This window comes from Lycorma delicatula, chromosome 5 (assembly GCF_047948215.1).
Source record: "Lycorma delicatula isolate Av1 chromosome 5, ASM4794821v1, whole genome shotgun sequence".
NCBI classification, from domain to species: Eukaryota; Metazoa; Arthropoda; class Insecta; order Hemiptera; family Fulgoridae; genus Lycorma; species Lycorma delicatula.
The window spans coordinates 59,112,349-59,135,397 of record NC_134459.1 but is presented as its reverse complement, the minus strand read 5'-3'; the positions used below and the strand labels follow the sequence as shown (position 1 = coordinate 59,135,397).

Sequence of the window (23,049 nt, the reverse complement as noted above, 5' to 3'; positions counted from 1 at the left end):
AACCAATCTTATTCGTTGTTTTTTAAGCAATCATAAGGTGAGTGTAATTCTTATCATCATCATCATCATGAATGAAATACGCACACGCGCTGTAACAAAGAAGCTCCTGTAGCGTTTTCGTTGGGAAGTGTTTGGTCACCCATCATCCAGCCCGGACTTGGCTCCATCCGATTTTCACAGCTTTGCTCACATGAAACGCTGGCTAGGAGGATAACATTTTGGCACAGACATCGATCTGCAGAGCAGCGTAGAAACATGGCTGAAAACACAAGTTGCTCCGTTCTATGACGAGGGTATTGGAAAGTCGCTACTACAAATGTCTAAATCGGAGTGGCGACTATGTAGAGAAATAGCGTAACTATGTAAGTACTTGTTACAAATAAAAAAAAAAATTATTTTCACTGTGGTTTTAATTTCGTGACCGATCGGAACTTGAAAAAAAAATAACCCTCGTATATGCATAAATATTACGCAACAGAATTATGTGTAATGTTTTCATCAACAAATACACTGAATAGATTTTTATTTATATAAAAAAATATCGCTGATATATAATTTTATACCTTGAACTGTAAAATCTATAAATCTATTTAACTCAACTTAAATGATTTAGGCAACAAAAATAGATCATGTAGGATGGCTCAACAGCAGCAGTGTTGTATTATATTGTAAGTTTAACTTTATATTAAAGCAAAACGAACAAATAGAGGCCAATGCCAATAGTAACTATAGCTAGAGCGAATCGTACATTCTAGACAGACGTTACGAGAAGCCAAAATACACAGTCAGGTATTAAACATACGTTAGACAAAGGATTACAGTTCTTAAAATTTATAAATGAATTACATTATAATTTTTAGTAGGTTTATTATTTTCGAATAATACTGATATAACTTTACTTCCTTGTACGAAGTAAATGAAGTACTGAAATAGCGAAAAATTTCAGTTTACAGATTTCAACGGAAATATCCTGTCTGATCATCCCTGAATCCATTTTGAATATTTTCAGCGTGACGTCTGCATAACTCAAAAACGATTAGCCGTAAAATGTTGAAATTTTGGATTTAGGAAAGTTGCAAAATATAATTGTGCACCTATCCCTTTGACCACATCTCAATTCCCCCCCGAGGGGAGAAGATCCCGCCTCGTAGTGTGTCAGGTCGCTACACCACACCCCCCCGTTCGTTGCCAGTAATGGCTTTAATGGAGGAAATCTTCTTGCCCTCAAACTGTAACACATTCCACAGTGTACAGCCCGGCCACGGGGAACCCTTTGACCACAATTGACTTGACTAAAAATGTCCAAAAAAGCCCAAAATCCAAATTTTTTGGACTTTTTCAACTGAATTAATAAGCTCTCATTGACAGCTTTTCATCGATATATCATAAGTGGTACTTATTTTCCTTGGTTCCAGAATTGTAGCCGAATAAAAATTTAATTAATGACATTTTTTTCCTCTCTTTTCTTCTTCTCACACGGGCCGGATCCTGCAGTTAAGTATTACACCCCAGGGGAATGTCCTTTACTCTAACGGGCCTCCACGTCTCGACCCGCCGGTCGGATCTCACTTTGCGCCAGCCTCAGACCCCCAGAGTAGGATCCACCAGACCCGGCTATGCCGTCCCTGGGTACACTCCGGGAGCCGGGACTCAGTCTTTTTGCCAATGCCTCTAATGGGGACACCCCGAGTGAGGCATCCCCGTCGGGACTCGGTCTTTTTTGCTCGGGGGTGCGAGATTCCCCGTGCCTCATCGCTACAGCCCACTCGTACATGTACGTGGGAACGACAGCTCCGTAGAGGGCTGTCCCTTATTCCCGAGCCCCCCGATCCTTAATGAATTGTTTGGAACTATATTAATGAAATATTTGGATCTTACAAGGGGAAGGCACATCGGTTCGAATTCGACTTTTTTTTTTAACTTCCTTTTTTTTTAATTTAAATATATTGTAAAAAGTTTTACAATAAAATAGTTCATGGAAATATGAAAGTAAGAAATATGGAAAATAATGAAAAAAATCAGTTAATAGTGAAATAAAATTTTATGTACTTTTCATTTTTTTTTTAATAAAAAGTACACATGTAATTTAATAGGCGTATAAGGAAGTCATGTGTGTCCACATCAGATTTTTAATAAAATGTTTTACGTCATTGTGTTGGCTGAATATAGTGTATAATAAATAACTGGTGAACTAAAAGACACTTTCTAATTTACTAATTAAAACAAAGTTAAACTTTTTTTTTATTTTGGGATTTTATAGTATAACACTGATATACTTTTACTTCCTTGTACGAAGTAAAGGAAGTATTGTAATCGCGAAAAATTTCGGTTTCCACCTTTCAACGGAAATATCCTGTTCGACCAACCTTGAACCATTTTGAAGATTTTTGGTGTGATGCCTGTACGTACGTATCTAGCACAACTCAAAATCGAACAAATAAAAAAAAATTAGACTTTTTTTTTTATATAATCATTATTAACGAATAATGGATTCGCATAAAGTTATTTAATAACTTGTACGTAATATCTTGTAACATGTATATATAATAGTACACAGTAGTGGAATTTGCCGGTTGAAGCACAAAATGAACTAAACTAATGAACTGAGAGCTTTGAACTAAATGAATCGAATTACTAATATAAATTTACGTTAAATAAATTTAAAAAAAATCTGTTTATCAATAATGGATTTCACGTGGGGACTGCATGTGAGGCTAGAGTGGTGAGATATGCGAGCACCAAGTGGAAGACAAGACCAATCACCCCCATCAAGCGGTAGAAAACGGGATGCCCATGGGGCGCTGTTTTGGGAGGTGCAATAGGATTATTTTATAGTATCTTTGCAAACAATTGCCTGATTTTTAAATTTCAAACGGGATATTTATTAGTAGGTTGAAGGCTAACTTTTGCATGCATCAAGTACACTCTCGATCTAAGAGTTCACGGTTATTTCGAAAATGTTATCTAAAAATGAAAAATGATTTAAATGAAAAATTATTTATTAAAACATGTAAATAATAAATAATCCGTTACGGTGCAGAAATTCTCATTCGGGCCGCTAGGTGGCGAGCCGCTAAATTTTCATGCTCCTATCTTATAGCGAGCCGCTCCCAATATGATGTTTCTCATTGAAATTGAAGACAACATATCGTGAGTGATTCATAATCAACGCCAAGCAAAAACTAATAAAGATAAATTGATGAAAATTTGTATATATGTTCTTCTTACGATGTATTTGCACATTAAGAAAAGAATTTTTGAAATTCCGAGTTTAAAGGTGTTAAAATGGAGTAAAAATGAAATTTACTAATATATTTTTTTTTAATTTCTTTGTTACTGAAGATATCAGCTTGAATTTTGTGTGTGTAATCTTCATGTGAACGTCTAAAAATCAATTTTTAGATATTTTCAGTTTCATTTCGAGTTTCAAGAGTTAAAATGAATTTTTGAATTTTTTTTGAAACCCTGCTATTTTTTTAATCCCTCTGTAACAAATGAAGAAATCATCCTGATTTTTGGTGAGTCTAATCTTCATGTGAATAAACTGATTTATAGGTTTTGAAATTGGATCTTGAAAGGGGGTGAAGAAAAAAACCATACAGTACGGGCGAAGCTGCAATAGGAATATAACAGTACATAAGAAAACCCGCAATATAAATAAATATATTTTCGTACTCCTCATACCTCTAAACGTAAAGAAAATTCATTTTCATCCATCTCTTCCTCCATTCTCCCCATGCAACCGAAAATAATACCGTAAAGTTGGTAAAAAACTCAATAAAAATTGAAAAGTAATTATTGTAAAACAAAATTTTCCAATTGTTACAGTATTTAAATCTGCATGCAAGGAAGATTAATCCATCGTGCATCGCTGAATAAAATTTTTCATTAGACGGTATATGTAATTTTACCATCTAAAAAAATATTTTTCTCCTTTTATATAAATCTGTGCAAATGTAATTAAGAATTGTACCTAAAGTAACGAAAAAAAATATTTGATTTGAAAACTTGTAAGCTGTAGGAACTTGAAAAATTAGTAATCTGATTTATTAAAAATAAACTTTCAACAAACCTTGGATCGTGACATTATGATCATCAAAATATCAAATTATTCTCTTCGTACGTAAATACATTGTAACTAAATCAAAAGCAGGGTTAGAAAAATCCGTAAAAGCAAAAAAAAAAAAAAAATTGTTCAATGATTGGTTACTATCTTGTAATTATAAATTTAGATAAAATCTTTATAATGTAATTTATCACTCTTATATATACCATTTCTACTGAACATGCTAGTTAAATTGGTAGTAACATTTCTACTGCCAATATTGTAACACTTTTGGACATCTTAGTAAACTTTTTTTTCATGCAATGAGAAATAAATTTCATTCACTAAAATATCAAACCATATTGTTTTGTATTGAACCATCTTAATGAAATACTAATTTAGTCATCAATATTAAATATTTGTTATTCCTACGTACTTTGTACCTGAAATATTTTGGGGTTTCTTAAAATAGTCAAAATGAGTTTTCAGGATACAAAAATGGTTTATCAGATCCTTGGTCAGTAAATATACGAGTCATATAAGCAATTACTTAATAAATTTAAAATTATAATATTTTTACGTGTTTATATTATGAATATTCTACATCTGCTTAAAAATATATTTATCTATTTTTAACCTATTAAAAAATTAACAATATTTATTGTATAAAACCTGTAAACAAAATTATTTCTCAATATTTCGGCCAAGGATGTTATCATGCTTCCGTTGCATTTGTAATAAATTATTTAGCGACTTAAAAAAGATCGTTCTTCATTTTATTTAGAATGAAATAAAACATTTCCGTTTTACAAAAAACAAAGTTATACTGTTGAAGTATAAAAATAACACTAATCACATAAACCTGAATTCCCGTATATCGTTTAACATGCAGTCCAATACAAATTACTACTTTTAAGTTTATTAATGTTATTCTGTACCGATACTCTTTACATTACAGCATTACTATCTGTGAATTTAATTATTTTATAAAATTATATGATCAATATAACCCCCTCTATTTTTATTCAATAATTTTTTTTTTAATGTTATTCTGATTCAGTTTTTGCCTAAGATTTTATTTGATTCTTCCAAGTCATCCCGGCGCAGTTCCTCTATTTTTTATCAAAGGAATAACATTACATTTTTTGTATGATCTTTAGCAGGGATCGGCAACGCGACGACCGCGGGTGCCATGGCGTCCTCGATGAGATTTTTATACGCCCTCACTATATTACACACCTAAGCCCAATAACCGTAACGGCGTCGCGCATATATAAGACAATATAATTGCGCAAGCTCTATAGAATCAATTGGGGAAAAAATTATGAAGATTCTTAAAGAGAAAAAAATAAAATGGAAAGACAAAAAGTTAATTAAAGAATTATAGATGAGACAAACGACACAAATGAAAGTAAATAAGAATACAACTCACTGGTTGGGTTTAGGTTGATTAGTTAGACAAGGATGGTGTGTCTCACCGACATTGTTTAACATTTACATTGAAGACATGATAAGGAATTTATTAGAAGAAAGAAAAGGAGGATTATGTATAGGAGGAATGGAAATAAGATGCATATCGTTTACTGATGATATAGTAATTCCAGTTGATGGCACACATATGCTTCCTGTTAACAGTCTTGAAAGAAGGAGTGAAAGAGTATGAAATGGAAATAAATAAACAAAAAACTAGAATAACGGACGTAAACCACAAAGTGGATTTAGTGATAAGCACAAGTGAAGGAAGAATAGAAAAAGGAAAATATTAAAGATATTTGGATACTACGGTGACAGAGGACTGAAAGAACACAATGTTAATAAAAGGAAGAATAGCGATGGGAAAGGAGCGCTCAGTAAGAAGGAAAATTATTATGTAGTAGAAGTCTGGAGTTAAGAGTTAAGGAGAGATTAACCAAACGTTATGTATGAACTGTTTGATGTATGGGAGTGAAGCATGGACGATAAAGACGAGGAAGAGCGACTGGATTGAGACTTTTACGATGTGGATATGGAAAAGGATGGAGAAAATAAGATGGATGGGTAAGGTGAGAAACGAGGAAGAATTAAAGAAGTAGGAGGAAGTACACAAAACAAAAGGAAACTGATTTGGACATGTGGTACCAGAAAATGGAATCTTGACAACTGCGTTTGGACAACGTTAGAAAGGTCAGTTGAAGAAGAAGGAAAGAAAGGAAGTAAGGAAGAAGATGAAGTTAACAGATGAAGAGAAGAGTTGAAACAGCAAGAGGACAAAGGAGAAGACAGAAGTGGATGGAAACAGCGGTGACGTAAGGGACCTACCCCAAGGCAGTAAATCAGATGATGAATTTAAAAAGGTTTATTATTTTTTAAATTATAAGGAATTAATAGAAAAAATAACATGAACTACTTACAAAAAAAACATATGGGCATTTCGAACATTAAGCGACCATCATTAGTATAAGTATAATGGATGGATTAAGTAAATGTGTATATAAACTTGAAATAATTTAAATAAATACCAACATATGTAAAAATAAAATAAAATCATAAAATCTCACTATCCTGTATATATAGTGCGCGCGCACACACACACACACACACACACACACACACACAGAGAGAGAGAGAGAGAGAGAGAGAGCGACCGAGCGAGCGAAAGAGAGAGAGAGAGAGAGAGACGAACTGAGCCATTTTACACTTTAGTTTTTTCTATTTTTGTTTTACTTACGGTCATAGCCTGAACAAGAAGACTTGCTTGTCTTTGTAGAACATCTTTTTTAACACCTCGAAATTGATTTATTGGTCGAACAAAATCATTTTTTGTTTTTCTTCTTATCAAAGTATCTTGATTATTTATGCTTTGCACTGATTCTGCTGTTTTCATGCCAGGAGCACCGTTTAACTTATTTTTATATGGGAGTGTCATCGTAGAATTTAAAATTTTACTGCCGTTTAAAATTTTGAGTTATTCTCATTTCTTTAAACACATGTCAATTTTTTTCCTTTGTAATATTTTTATTTAAAAAAAAAGGAAATTAAACAGTCTCTGATTTATGATTTTTATTAATCGTATGTCTCCTAAAATTTTTAATCGAATTAAAAATAATATTAAAATATTTTATTTCTTACCTTTAAAAAAAATTAGAGCTTTATTAAAAAAAAAAAAAATTCTGAAACCTAAACTATCTAAAACGGTTTCTTTTTTTTACATTTAGTATCGCTGCTAATTAAAGAATTTTATTTTAGAATCCTGTTTTCAATTTTTCAAATTTTACATAATTTGGTAATCCTAATTATAATGTAAATGTTTCAAATAGTAACAGTTTTAGGTAGATTTCATAAGATGTATGGGTACCATGATTCGACTTCCGGAAAATTTCGACATATCTTCGCGTTTCACATCCCCGGACTCCAAAAACCATCAAAAGTTTATATTTTTCACTTACTTGTGGATACGATAACTGCCGTAATTTGGCGCCAATCACTTTCAAATTGTTCCTTAAAAATAACTTGTCCCAAAATCTCGGTCGAATTCGTAATGGCCAAAATGGGAGCTGGAGGTGGAAATGGGGGGCTTTTAAAAAAAAACAAAATATCGCTATATCTTTCTTATTAAGTAAAATATCGAATTCTTTTAAAGTTCCTACTCTTCTTTGGATAAGGACCTAAAACTTATCTAAGTAAAGTTTTTTGATATCACCAACCATTGGTCCAGCGGTTGGGAAAAATGGCGTTTCGAAGACAAAAAACATCATACCTCCCTTAATAGACATAGTATCGAATAGATTTAAAATGATCGTTAGTCCTCTAAACATTACATAAAACTTTTGTCTGAAACAATTTTTGATATGACCAACCCTTAGGCAAGGGATGACCAAAGTGTTGTTGGAATTGTAAGAAGGTGGGACTTGTGTGCTAAACATGTGAAACTTTTTTCACATGCAAACATTGTCGTATTAAGTAAATTTGAAGTTTTTTTAACTTTAAGGTGGAAATCTTTTTTATCCCCTACTTAGCACCGATGAAATCTACCTCCGCCTTCCGGCGTGCCGAAAGGAATTTTTTTAATTATTTTCTCCAAGCAAGACTTTATTTATTAGTAGATGAATTTTGTAGCTTATTACAAAAATGCCAAACCTGACCCCATAACCTTACAAATGAAAGACAGAACGCTACCGTCCCTCTACCACTGAGATCGGTAAAAGAAGCATAATGTAACTTTCAAAGATTTAACTCTTATTTAGGGGAGGTAAAAAAAAAAAATGCGTTAATATACATAAATATTTCGAGCTAGAGTAGATTATTTTTCCAGAAATAAATTATAAAATGGAAGAATGCCATTTATTTCGGTAGAACCTTTATTAATTAAAAATAAAAACTAGTTTTTATTAAAATAGAATTTATAAACAAAATTATATTAAAAAGTAATAAAGTTAAGTTTATTTTTTCTTTTTTAGTTTCAAAAAATTGTTAAAGTTGATCAAATTAAACACAAACAGTTATCGCAGCTCTTATTATCAGACTGACTTTAGAGTCGCGTTTATTTTTTTACTTTTTAAGTTTATTCTTTCGTTTAATTTTATTTAAAATATTGATGGGCTAAAAAAAGGATACCATTAAAAAAAAATCATTCGTAATAAACTGAGCTTAGAAATCTACACGTTGATGTTGGAAAAAAGAAATGGAATGAGGAGAAACTAAGAACTAAGGAAGAGAAACGATTAAGCAACTGTTGTGAAGCGTGAGGTAAAAATGTTTATTATTCAGTAATATGTTTTATTTTCTTTACCACAACTTTTTCAACTTATTTTCTTCAAGATTAACGAGAAAATATTCAAAATATTAGAATAGATTTTCAGAATATATGTAACAATGTATATGTTCAGAATATATGTAATAATCAACTCTAGAATGATAAAAAAAAGATATCTAACTTTCAAATGAACCATGTTATCGCATAATTTTTCGTTATAATTTTTTTTTTTAATTTAAGTTATCTGGCAAAAGCTTACTTACAAGATCAACAAAAGAATTTCCTGTATAAAATTATCATCCAAATCGGTATTTAAGATCGTAAGTAAGCTTTGATATTTTAAAAAGCATACTCTACACTTAATTCATACGGTCAAATGAAAAACATTTTTTGAAGTTTGATAAAAAAATGAATAATTATCAGAATTTTTTAAAGTGAAAAATGTTTTATTAGAAACTTCTTTTTATTATTAAGGTGAATGAAATTTACATATAGAATTTAATATCTTTAATTTACAAAACTATATAAAAAGATGCCACCTACTGCTTTAATCAACATCTAAAGCAACAAATGTGTTATATGTAATCAAGTTTTTTTTTTGGTTTACAATTAAACGTTTTTATGGTTACAGTATTCCTCCTTTTTTGACTGGTACGTACAAAGAAGCTTGTACGAGAAATATAAAAATGAAAATTTGTAGCCTACGAAAAATGCCAACCCTGACCGGGATTCGAACACGGGACCTCCGGATGAAAGGTCAAGACGTTACCACTCCGCTATGGATATTGGTATACTCGTATATTTAAAATATATTTTAATTAAGCTTAAAGTTATTAGGATAAAACCAAATTTAACTAATGATAACAAAACTTAAAACGAAATCAAAAGGACAAAGAAATTTGTTTATTATTGATATAAATATAAAAATAACCTTCCGACTTAATCAAAAGATATGAGTTATAATTAGGTATTTTTCATATTTTGGGCACCACTTCGAAACCTTTTACTTAAAAACAAAATGAACCAATTTACACGTATTTTTGAACCTAAATAACCTTGAATTGTTCGTTATACATTCGAAATGGATACCAGGGAGGAGATTTAGCTTTTATTAGCCGAAGCAAAAGAAATTGGACGCTAAAACTGCTTCAAGTTATTTTAAATTAAGTAAATCTTTAATTAGCGAACAGCAAAGTAAATTGTTTAATCTTTTTAGTAATGATCACACTTAGTTTGATCTTAGAACTTTTTAAATAATATTATTTTTTGGTAAAGTAGCTGCTATTATAACAAGGTATGGACCGTAATTACGGGAGTATGAAAAATCTCGTTTACAAGGTTGGTATTTTATAATTTTAAGCGTAAAAGGTTAATTTATTAAATTAATGATTATTAAAGTTCCGCAGAGTTGTAAAAAGTTTTAATTACTTTTTTAATACTTTATATTTCAAGTACCGTATTAAAATCTTCCAAATGGTTCTAGTATAATTTTGATTTATTCAAATAAATAGATTTTTTAAACGATTGTGTTAAGATAAGCTAAAAATACTTGGATTTTTTCCACTTCATAACAACCGCTTATTTCTGGAAACCATCATATATAAGTTATTATTTTTAATAAGATAAATACAAAACGCTATTCATTTAAATTTCATAAAAAGTTAATACGATTAAAAATATTAAGTGTCTAAATAAAATTATACTCCTAAAACAATCGCACTTAAATCCACACACAAAATTATTGATAATAACCGTCTCTAGATCTAAACTAACTGAATAAACTATTTCACAAATATCACTTTATATACACCCACAAAACTTATTTAAAATCAAAATACTTTCTTTTAAAGTAAAATATTATTTCATTATTTAACTAAAAAAAAAAAAATTACTAAAATAAATAAAGTAATTTTAATCCGACAAGAGCACACTCCAATAAGGAGCGTGGCTACAACACTGAATTTAACATTTAAGATTCACCGGACTCGGCGCCTCACAGATTGAATCATGCGCAGAAGTAGCAGACACCCCAACGTAACATCCCTCACATTTTTAGCATTCTCACAACCTAGTTTTGGCAATCATCTACAATTGATTTTCAGAACAGACATCCATCTCCGTTTGAAATTAAAAAGAAACAATCCGTAAAGAGACCGATTGTTTGTTTTTTTTTTAATCAGTAAACGATTTCTTTTTATTTTAACAGCTATTACAAGTAGTTCAAATATATTTTCTTGACCTTATCATTAGTTAAAAAGATCTGTATTTGACGTATCTATGTTAAAAAAATAAATAACATATTTTTTTTTAATCAAATTTTTAACCGTGTTAATTCAAGTTTTGCTTTCAGATTTATATCGACTTTTAAATGTTTAATTAGAAAATAGAATGTTAATAATTTTATTAAAAAAATCTATATAAAAATTCATATAAAATTAAAAAATCTAATGTGGACACTACGTGATTTCCTTGCACGCCAATTAAATTACATATAAACATTTTTTTAGAATGAAAAGTATATAAAATTTTATTTCATTAATAACTTCTGATAATTTTTCTTTTTTTTTATTGTTATTATTGAATTATTATTTATTGTAAAAGTTTTTTTTACAGTCAGAGGTTAATAAAAAAAAAAAGTTAAAAATGTGCCTCCTCGTTGTAAGATCCAAATATTTCCTTAATTAAAATTTTATTTGGCTATAACTCTGGAACCAATGAAAATAATATCGTTGAAATGATATATTGTTGAAAAGATCTCAACGAGAGCTTATTACTACAGTTAAGAAAATGTAAAATGTCCAAAATCCAAAATTTTTGGATTATATGCTTTTTTGAACACTTTTAATCCAGCCGATTGCAATCAAAAGGGAAGATGCACAACTAGATGTTACAACAGTCCTAAATCCAAAATGTCAACATACAACGGCTAATCGTTTTTGAGTTATGCGAGATTCATTCGTACGTACGTACAGACGTCACGTCAAAACTAGTCAAAATGGATTCAGGGATGGCCAAAATAGATATTTCCGTTGAAATCCGAAATTTTTCGCGATCACCATACTTCCTTTATTTCGTACAAGGAATTAATTAAGCAAAAAAGTGCCAAAAATTCAGTTTTCTGCAATTTCCTAGCTTATTTTGTGTATTGCGTAAAGGGCTACGATTTATTAAAAAAAGATCTCTAAGTGACAATGTTATAACAGAATTTTTAAAACGTCAAAAATGTGTATATACTTGTGTGGCTTATGGCAACTACTGCTAATTCGATTACAGTCATTATTTTTTTATGTTAATATACATTGTTAACGTGTGAAAAATTCCAATGGGATTCAAAACTTGAACCTTACGAATGAAATGGGGAGATCTTATCACTATACCGTTTAACTTTTATAAAATGTTAAAGTAAATTTTTACGAAAGTTTTGCCTTATCTCAAGATTCATAAACTACGTAGTTATAACGGCGATAGAAATGACAATAATTTTTTTTTCAAGCAATATTAATACACAAAAAATGGAAAATTTTTGTGTATTTTTTTACCTTTCAATTTTTTTTTTAAATTGATACAAAAAACTTCCAGAAATAAAGAAATAGTTTAAATTTAACTGATATTAATTTATACTTCCTCCTTATAACAATCGTTTAGCTTAGTTACAATAAAAACAAAGTTACGTCTATTACGTGATCAAAATTAGTGAGTGGTATTTCTATCCAGTAATTGAACCATAGACAAAAGTACATGAATAATAAGGTAATTCAAAATAATATACAGGAAGTTCATAGAAACGGATTGAATAAGAAACTGAAACAGCAAAGTTTCACCAATTTTAAAATCTGTAGCCGTTTTTGTTAGCCTTGTACGAAGTATTGTGATCGCGAAAAATTTCGGTTTCCAGATTTCACCGGAGATATCCATTTTTACCATCCCTGAGTCCATTTTAACTAATTTTGGCGTGACGACTGTACTATGTACGTACGTATGTATAAGTAAAAAACGATTAGCCGTACAATGTTGAAATTTTGGATTTAGGACTGCTGTAACATCTAGTTGTGCACCCTTTTGATGGCAATTGAATGGACCAAAAGTGTCCGAAAAAGCCGAAAATCCAAAAAAAATTGTATTTTGGGCTTTTTCATAACTGCAGTAATAAGTCTTCATAGAGAGCTTTTCAACGATATATCGTAAATGGTACTTATTTTCATCGGATCCAGAGTTATAGGCAAATAAAATTTTAATTAATGAAATATTGTATCTTAAAGAGGAAGGCAAATTGGTTCGAATCAGACTTCATCTCCTTTTTTTAATTTTTTTTATTTTAATTTAAATATATTGATTTATTAATAATTATTAACCTCTGATTGTAAAAAAAATTTTACGATGAATAATAATTCAATAACAAAAAAAAAAAAAAATTGAAAAAATATCAGAAGTTATTAATGAAACAAAACTGACGTACTTTTCATTTAAAAAAATGTGTAAATGTAATTTAATAGACGTACAAGGAAGTCATATATTGCCCACATCACATTTTTTTATTAAAGAAAGATTTATTATGTATTTACGAATATTTACGTAAAATCCACCCATATTAAGAAGATATAAATTATAAGATTACGTTAATTAATTAATGTTCAGAATTTACTGTTAATTTCCGGGTTGCTATAGGTTAACGGAGCAAATAAATTCTCATTGGCCAAAAATATTATCTCGGAATTTTCAATTTATCAACATTCTTAAGTTGCCTGAATTAAAAATATTAAAATCGTATTGTGTAATTGGGTGTGTAAATACACACACATAGGGTAAAACCTGAGGAAATCTCTATAATTTTATGAGATTTATTAATAGTTATAGAAGGAATTGTAAAGCTAATAGTTACAGAATATATATATATATATATATTTTTTTTTATTGTAAATTTGTCTTAGTATGTATAATGACAAAATGGTACAAAAAAGCAATTTTTTTCTGTTTTTAATATTAATAATCATGTAAGCTAATAGTTTCAAACACATGAGATTTATTGTGTCTTTTCTGTAAGCAATTTACACTTTGTATGTGCTTAGAGTAAGATTTGTATAATTTTCGAAGGAATTATTTTATTTAAATTAATTATAATAATATAATTATTGCTATCATCAGTACTCCACAATATTTATTAATCTTTCCTCAAGTTCGTAAATAGGTCCTTTAAGAACCGAGGATAACCCACCGGGTTGGTCTAGTGGTGAACGCGTCTTCCCAAATCAGCTGATTTGGAAGTCAACAGTTCCAGCGTTCAAATCTTAGTAAATACAGTTACTTTTATACGGATTTGAATACTAGATCGTGTATACCGGTGTTCTTTGGTGGTTGGGTTTCAATTTAACCACATACCTCAGGAATGGTCGAACTGAGACTGTACAACACTACACTTCATTTACCTCATACATATCCTTATTCATCCTCTGAAGTAGCTCAACGGTAATTCCCGGAGGATAAACAGGAAAAAAGAAAGAAAGAAGTGAGGTTAAAATTCTTTATATTAGGTTATTTTTCATGAACTACGGTTTTTAATTAAAAAAGTTTTTTTTATAATTTCTATAATTTCAATTAATTAATTCTGGTTCTGGAGATGAAAATAGTTTTAACACATACAGGTAGAGGGTATAGATTTAAATATTTAATAACATATGGCGGGGCCGTCCCTCCAGGGGTGTTCCCGTTAGAGGCGAAGCACAAAGGACCGAGTCCCGGTTGCTGGATGACGGGGCCGAGCACGGCATCGTCTGGCGACTAGAGGCAAAGACACCTCCCGGAAACGTGTTCATGCTAAATTGGGGGTCTGGTTCCGGGAGGTAGGGGAAAAAAATAAAAAAATAATATATGTATTATAATATGTTATTCAGGTAAACTCCGTTCTAATATAACTTAAGCTACGGTACAAGTTTTAATTTTAACTAATTCTAAAAACAAAAAGCTATATTTTTTCTTTGTTTAATCATCTTTCACGAATTTTTTATTAAATGTATATTTTTTAAAGAAAACTAATAAGGTTGTTTGGGCAATAATAATTTTCAATTTTATTACATGGAAAGAGATAATTTTTTAAGCTCTATGCAGATGTCGAAAGAGTTCAACAACATTATAACCAGCTTTTTACCAGTTTAATTTAATTTTTAAACTTTATTTAATTTATATTTTACATTTGATTGTTGGGAAAAAAATATAATTTGTAAAAAATAATGATGTTAGTGTGTTGAGAAACGTACTCAAATTAGGAAGAATGTTTAAAAAAGGCATGCAGAATAAACAATCGTAATTCGGATATTCCTGTACGTCATCGCTCTAGAATAATTACAAAATTTAACAATGAAATTACACTATAAAGCTTTTAAAATATTTTAAACATCGGAAACTAATCTGCACGTCAGAGTCTATAAATGCGCCCACTGAATGTTGAATCAATTTATTTTTAAATCACCTGATATTTAAGTAATATTTAATATATTATACAATATTTGGAAATTCCCGTTTTAATGCAACAAAATTTAATTTAAGATCGCTTGTAACTATTCTGACATAACCTGTAATATGTTTTTACTTACAACTTCTATTAAGAACTAAGTTATTCTGGGACATGCAACGTTGCGTCAATAGCGGTCAGTTCTCTAGCTTTACATTTACTCGCCGAGTGTTTTTGGGGTCAATTTATTATTTCTTAATTTTCTAACTATTTCTTTATGTTTAAAGTTTAATAAATTTTCTCAAAAAAAAAAAATTTTAATTTACAGAAATATTCGATTTGTTATAGATTTAACGTTATTAAAAAAAAAAAAAATACAAATTTCTTTTTCATAATGATGAAATTTTAAATATCAGACAAAAATAATAATGTTGATGTTTACAACGAAACAGAGAAAGGAATGTTAAACATTATATTTTAAGCTTTAAATGAAAAAATAAAATACTACTGGTTATTTTTATAAACTTTTTACAACCGATGACAAAATAGTATAAAATTAAAAATCTTAAAAAACCCTTACGTTAAAAAATGAAGTAAAAAAATTATAAAGAATAATAAAATTAAAAATTTTATGATATTTATGGCAAGAAATCTTCGGAGTAACATGACAAATAATTCTCTGAAAGAACCAAGCCAACAGCTGCAACAGGTACCGAGAAATTCTGAACGTACACCGTACAGGTGAAACACATAATCCCACTTTTTTCGCTTCGCAACCGTTGAGAGTTAAAAAACATTTTTATCAGATCTGTTATACGTTCATAAAAGAGATAATTCTCAAAAGTTAAAAATTTTATAAAATTATTTATCCATTTTAGATAATATAAAAAACTGATGTAAAATATAAAAAAAGGAAATATATAAGGAAAAGGAAAGGCCCAACAAAACAAATAATCAGTGAATAATTTATGTGGCAGCTTCAAGAATATATCTGCAGAAAATAGGAGCGCTGTGTACGCTATGTACAAATTAAATATGTTTATTTCAAATTTTACAGAATGGCATAGAAAAAAAAAACAAATTAACAGTGTTGGAGCTCTCAGTTCTATCGCAAAAATTTTATATATTAAGAAAAAAAAATGTTGTATTGTGTTTTAAAGTTTTATTTTAGAACGGTAATTAAAAAAAAAACTCATTCAAAGTTCACAACCCTTTCCAAACAATTCAAAAATAAAATTTGTTTGTAAAATTATAAAACTATTACAGTTTTTTTGTTTTGGATAAAATTAAAATTAAGCATTGCTGCTATAATAAATATTATTGCTATTATATAGATTTATCGTTATTTAAAAAAAAAAAAAAAAAAAAAAAAAAAATACAAATTTGTTTTTCATAATGACAAACTTTTAAACATCAGACAAAAATAACAAATAATAATGTTGATGTTTACAATGAAATAGAAAAAGGAATGTTAAACATTTTATTTTAAGTTTTTAAATGAAAAAAAAAGGAGATACTATACTGGTAATTAATCATGGCTTAACCTTTTTATGTCAATCTTTAAAAGTTTTTTAAAAGTTATTAAGATCTTTTTTAAAGTTTTTTAAGATCCGATTAGTTTGAAACTGAATTATTCGCTTTAAAAGTCTGAAAAGTTTATTTATATGGCAGCCATTTTCAATAATAATAATAATAATAAACTATTTTTATATTTTATTTAACAACTAAATTTGTTACATAAAAATAACCAAAATTCAAACAAAGGTCCCATTTTTATGTACCACATAAACATAAGAAGAACCAAATAAAAAAAATTATTACTCTCAAAATATTTTAAAAGCTTTATAGTATAATTTCATTGTTAACATTTGTAATTATTCTAGAGCGATGACGTACAGGAATACCCGAATTACGATTGTTTGTTCTGCATGCCTTTTTAAATTATTCTTTCTAATTTGAGTACGTTTCTCAACGCACTAACATCATTACTTTTTATAAATTATATTTTTTCCCAACAATCAAATATAAAGCATATAAATATTTAAAAATTACAATAACTAAATTCTAAAATAAATTTCAGCGGCTGCGGTGAAGCAAAATAGAATATTTTCAATTAAAAATTTGTTTTTCCGTCGATGAATATTTAATTAATAAATCTGATAAATACATTTACTTTAAACACTCTGAGAGTAGTTAAGTTTACTTTTTTTTTTATCCTCCGGAACCACCGTTAGGTATTGGATTTAGAGGATAAGATGAATGATTTGTAACGTGTGAAAATGCCATACCTGACCGGGATTCGAACCCGGGACCTCCGGATGAAGGGCCGAAGTAAACTACACTCGCACCACGAAAGCCGGCAGTTAAGTTCTACTTAAAAATACTTATCTATTTAAGTAAACTAGGAGAATTACTTAGTACCCCAGCAGTATGTGTAACTAAATCCACTGTACACTCTTTTAAACCGCGATATTTATATATGTATATATATATATATTATTTTCAAACTATTAGCAAATACCAATTTATAATTGGGATTCAAACCCAGAGTCTTATGGTTGAAAGGCTGTAACGCTACCTATCCTACACGATTGTAAAAACTTTCTAAACTATTTATAAAATTCAACTCTTATTATTTCAGTAAAATGTATGACTATGTTATAAAATTAAAACCAATGACGGAATTCGGTTCTTACTTTGAAGTGTGTGGTTAACTCCTCCGTTAATTTTCTCTAACTAATTTCCATAATTAAGAAAAAGTAATCAACTGCGTCAAAATTTATACATTCTGAGGATTAATTTCAACTTAGCATCAACTCTATCAAATACACTCCAAAAAAAGTAAATAAATAAACATCCCATTCTAGACTTGCTAAGGAAAATTAGAAGTGAAGTTAATTTACCCGCATCTGTTAACCGAATTGAATATAGAATTATTGCTCCATATGAATACGTTTAAACATAACTGATATGAAGTGTAATAATAGAATGAATTATACAGTAAAAGCTCCTTATTCGCGGGGATTAGAGACCGTAAAAATGGCGCGAATACAGAAAACCGCGAATGTAGAACGGAACTAGGAAGAATGGTTAGGTTTATGTAAAATGAAAAAAAAATCAAGCGTACTTACTTAGGGCGATGTTATTGATGAAATACAGACGGCAACATTAATTATAAGCACTGGTTTAGTACAGTATATAGTGTTAAACCACACAAAAAATATTTAAAAAATACAGTAAATTTCCTAACTTACTTGTGAGCACTTACCGAACTGTTGATTTAAAAACTCACTACAGTGCGTAGGAGTTTGTACTGTATTAGAAAACGGTATTACATGTTCAAACCGTACTCGGTAATCGCCTTAAACAGTCAAGAAAACATTGCTACGTACACTAAAAATAAAATTACTGTAAACGAAATTTATAAAACTAACCTACAGTATTTTGGACTGAATTTACAAAAATTTATAATTTTTCCTTGTCTCGCTCTTCTTTTTAAAACCGTGTGAAGTTCTGCATATTCTTGCATAGAATCTTCAATTTTGCGCTTAAAGATTAAAATTCTATTCACAGATGGATAACATCTATAAAAAAAAATGAATAAGATCATGGAATAGTTTAATGGCTTCGGTAAGCGTTCTGATATTAAACTGTTTTCCAGGGATCGTATCTTCTACATCTTCACGTTCATAATCTACCTGCGCCATTAATTTTTTTAATATTTTTATTTTTTAATGTCACTACATAGTGTAATGTACGCGAATACGGAAAATTTTAGCCGCAAATATAGAAAAGACATCGCAAAATAATGCACCGCGAATAACAAAATCGCGAATACAGGAAGCGTGAATAAGAAGATTTCTCTGTATTAATAGAAGTAATATTAATTACTACATGTAATATTTTTGCCATATGAATTGGCATTTTATTGAACATCATCTACCAGAGACATCAACTCCAATTTTTTTCTTACGTCTAAGATTCTGCACAAGCGTTCAAACCCATAAGATTAGAATAAATAATGTAAAGGCACAAGTTGTTATGGTTTCTTACGATATATTTAATAATGTTAATTGTTCTATTAATACCGTGGGACAACCTATCAGTTCCTTGAACAAGCAACTGATTTTTTTTTAATCTTTATCACTTATTTGCAATACTACAGAACAATGATTAAATATAATCAAAATTATCGTTACTTTTTACAGATACTATGTATTTAAGACTATACAGTATAGTATCGTATATTATGGTTTTATGGTATATCTATGGTTTCGTTATCAGTATGTAGATTTAGATAATAACATTATATTTATAACGCAGCCTAGCTTAAGGTAATTTAATTTCAAAAAATTTGAATTTTTTTTTTAATTTTACACGACCTTCTTCTTTTCTTCTTCTTTTGCCTGTTTAGCCTCCGGTAACTACCGTTTAAGATAATACTTCAGAGGATGAATGAGGAGATGAAATGTATGAGTGTAAATGAAGTGTAAGTCTCTTGTACATTCTCAGTTCGACCAATCCTGAGATGTGTGGTTAATTGAAACCCAACCACCAAAGAACACCGGTATCCACGATCTAGCATTCAAATCCATGTAAAAATAACTGGCTTTACTAGGACTTGAACGCTGGAACTCTCGGCTTCCAAATCAGCTGATTTGGGAAGACGCGTTCACCACTAGACCAACCCGGTGGGTTAATTTTACACGACCTGGACACCGTAAAACGTTCCAAAAATAAATAAGATAGAAATATTTATTCAATAAATCATATAATAAATTACTGAGATAATAAATACTATAAGGGATCAAGCTAAGAAAGTATATTATATACGTTGTCCAATAAAGATCATTCCATTCGTTTAATACTGTTTTCTTTTCTCGGTAAATTAGCTACTCGGTACACATGGGCAACTACAAACGTATGTGCTAAATATATACGTACTTCAAAACACGAAATAAGAAAGTACGAGGCCTTTACACTCATAAATAATACGAAGTGACAATCAAAAATAAAACAAAAATTCCATTACTCATAAAGTACCGGTAATAAAATCACAGGTGAAAGAAACTATTTTAATAAAATTTCCATAGAAATGATGGCATAAAGATTCTTTGTTTGAAAATATGCTATAGCTTTCTAAAGAGAACATTTTAATAACAAACATTTTCAATTTAAAAATACCGGACGCCGAAAAATGTTGGTACATATGAGTTATGGTTTACGCACGTGCGCGAAAGAATGCTTGCTGATGATGAACAGCACTCGCTGGCCACAATATTGGCAAAGGAGCTGTCATCAGAAATCAATTTAGAAATCAAAAACGAATTAAAGAACGGAACACAATATTGTAATATTGAATATTAATAAATATCTAAAAACTAAAAAAAAAAAATAATTTTGAGAAAATTACCCTGAAATCGTTCAGTTTATCCAAAATTTATAGGCAAAAAAATTCATAGTCCCTTGGGATTAAAGAATATTAAACATTTTATGAGTGTAAGAAAAAATAAAAAAATAAATTTTTTATGGTTTAAAAATCATAGACCCCCGTCGTTATAGTGACTGTCGGAAAAAAGATAATAAATAGAGAAAGAAATCAGATAAACTTTCAATCTCGCTAAACATAATTTATTCGTTCGCAGTACTTCTCTAGCTAGGTAGAGTAATAACTTATTTTTAACCTTATCTACCTGCACATCTTCGCTTTCTTAATGATCCTTTTCCCTTCCTTTAAATATTTTCCTCTGCGTGAATTTTGGCTAAACAAAACATCGAATCCAATTGAAAGATACGTAAAATTAAAACTATCTTAGCAAGTATATGCCAAGGTCTGCACAAATAAACATCTGGTCGATTGTAATATTTCATATCGTCAAATTATTTACTTCAATTTTGATTCAAATTACATAAATATTTTATTTTACAAAACGTATCAATAAATTTTTAAATTCAATAATTTTCAACGTAAAAATGTATTCACTTTATTTTTACAGAATTTGAATTATACGTAGAAAAGCCGTAAAGCAAACCATAAAATTCAAAAAAACTGTTATCAGAAACAAACTGTATTTCATCACGATTATGTTCTCTCATACTATATAAACATACGATCTACGTAATGTGTTCTTAAAATCTTGTAGTCAGTAAATTTTATCACTCTGTCTACTTTCAGATAGGTTTTATTGCGTATTTATCTCTTTTTTAAAAAATAACTAATTTTGTTACGAAGTTCTATATAAATTTCTTATTGACGGTCGACTTAACATGGACCATTACTTGAATTAAGGTTAATTAAAAAAAAAAAAGATTACATTGTAAAGATTTCTATTTTTTGTTGCAGTCCATTACATCAGGTATAAAAATGACTAGTTTATAGAATTTAAAGAGTTTTTTCCAAACCAACCATAAATAGAGGATTTAATAACATTTTTCGTTCATTTCTGTTATGTGATCATCTTTAAACATGTTTAATATTTCGTATTTCTAAATATTTCAGAGTTGAACGGTAGATTTAGGGGTAAACTCACCGGTTTGGTCTAGTGGTGAACTCATCGTAAATGGCTGATTTCGAAGTCAAGAGTTCTAAAGTTGAAATCCTAATAAAGGCGTTACTTTTTAACGTATTTGAATACTTAATTGTGAATACCGATGTTCTTTGGTGGTTAGGAATGATCAACCTGAGATTGTACACGACTACAACTCATACATGTCATCCTCATTCATAGTTTGAAGTACTACCTTAAGGTGGTTCCGAAGGCTAAACAGAAAAAAAAACAGATTTAGGCGGTAAGGAAGGAGGCTAGCCCAATGGATTGGCTCTGTTTATAAGCCACCATTACCACTCATCGCAAGCAACAACCAATCCTTGCGCTCGCGCATTCATTACTTAACACAGAGCCTGTCTACTTGTGAAACTGCTCTCTGCCTGCTGTTTTCACTATTAAGAGTGACAGAGATATTACTAATGTTCAGTCCGGCAACAACGTTTCAAGTCCATCCCAGCATTTCATTTCTCCCAGCATTAAACTCTGGACTGTCAAATGCAGGACTATATCCTTCATTACTTGTTCTTGTATATTCATTACTTAATATAATACATTCCACTCTTTATCTTCAACTACAGTTTTTACCTTCTACACATCGAAATTAACTAAACCTGAATATACTAAAATGTCAAACCAACGTAGCTCGTCTCAGAAATTCTACCACAAATTTTTCTACTTTCTTACCTGTCTAAGAACATCTTCATTTTATATTCTATTTATGCACGTAATTTTGAACAATGTTCAACAAAAGGCCTCTATTTTTTCCTTTTTGATTTTTTTTCTATTTTCCATATTTCATTCATATAGAGTACTACACTTCATATTCCACAATGTGCTTTCAAAAATTTCTTTACAATTCTTACAACTACATTTGAAACTAGCATATTTCTTTTTTGATTGAAAACTTTCCTTAATCGAACTAATCTCCTTTATATAATTGACTACGTATATCCATTGTAATTTTACTCCCAAAATAACAGAGTTTTCCCATTTTCAGTAAATTATGTTCCTTATATTCTAGAATAATGGGAAATAAAATACCTTTAGGATAAAACAATGAAAAATTAAATATTAATTCCTCATTATTATTCTTAACATGACATTTTACTATCTTCAATTTTCAAACTGAATTTCTCTTCAACCAATAAACCCCCATAGAACGTTTTCTAACTCATATTTGGTTTCAGTCAAAATAAAAATATCATCGGCGGAACTTAATTTAAAGACTAAGTAGTAAAACTCTTTCTTATTTATCTCGATTACCAATCGGTTGAAACTT

The 23,049-nt window shown here is 29.7% G+C and overlaps 1 protein-coding gene across 6 annotated transcripts in view; it reads right to left on the bottom strand.

The window, feature by feature from the left end:
• The window catches only part of stac (C2 and C2B_Munc13-like domain-containing protein staccato), a 352,276-nt gene that overhangs the window by 67,080 nt on the left and 262,147 nt on the right, over positions 1–23,049 (bottom strand). The window contains exons 1-2 of one of the 6 annotated variants that reach the window (XM_075366203.1): positions 10,481–10,730; positions 6,753–7,102 (exon numbers count right to left, since the gene is read on the bottom strand). The exons of 4 other annotated variants lie outside the window; for them this stretch is intronic. In XM_075366203.1, the coding sequence (XP_075222318.1) occupies positions 6,753–6,950 (198 nt within the window). In that variant the 5' untranslated portion in view covers positions 6,951–7,102; positions 10,481–10,730. Of the gene's footprint in view, positions 1–6,752; positions 7,103–10,480; positions 10,731–23,049 lie in introns of those variants that run through there. One more of the 6 variants, XM_075366204.1, reaches the window with a different exon arrangement.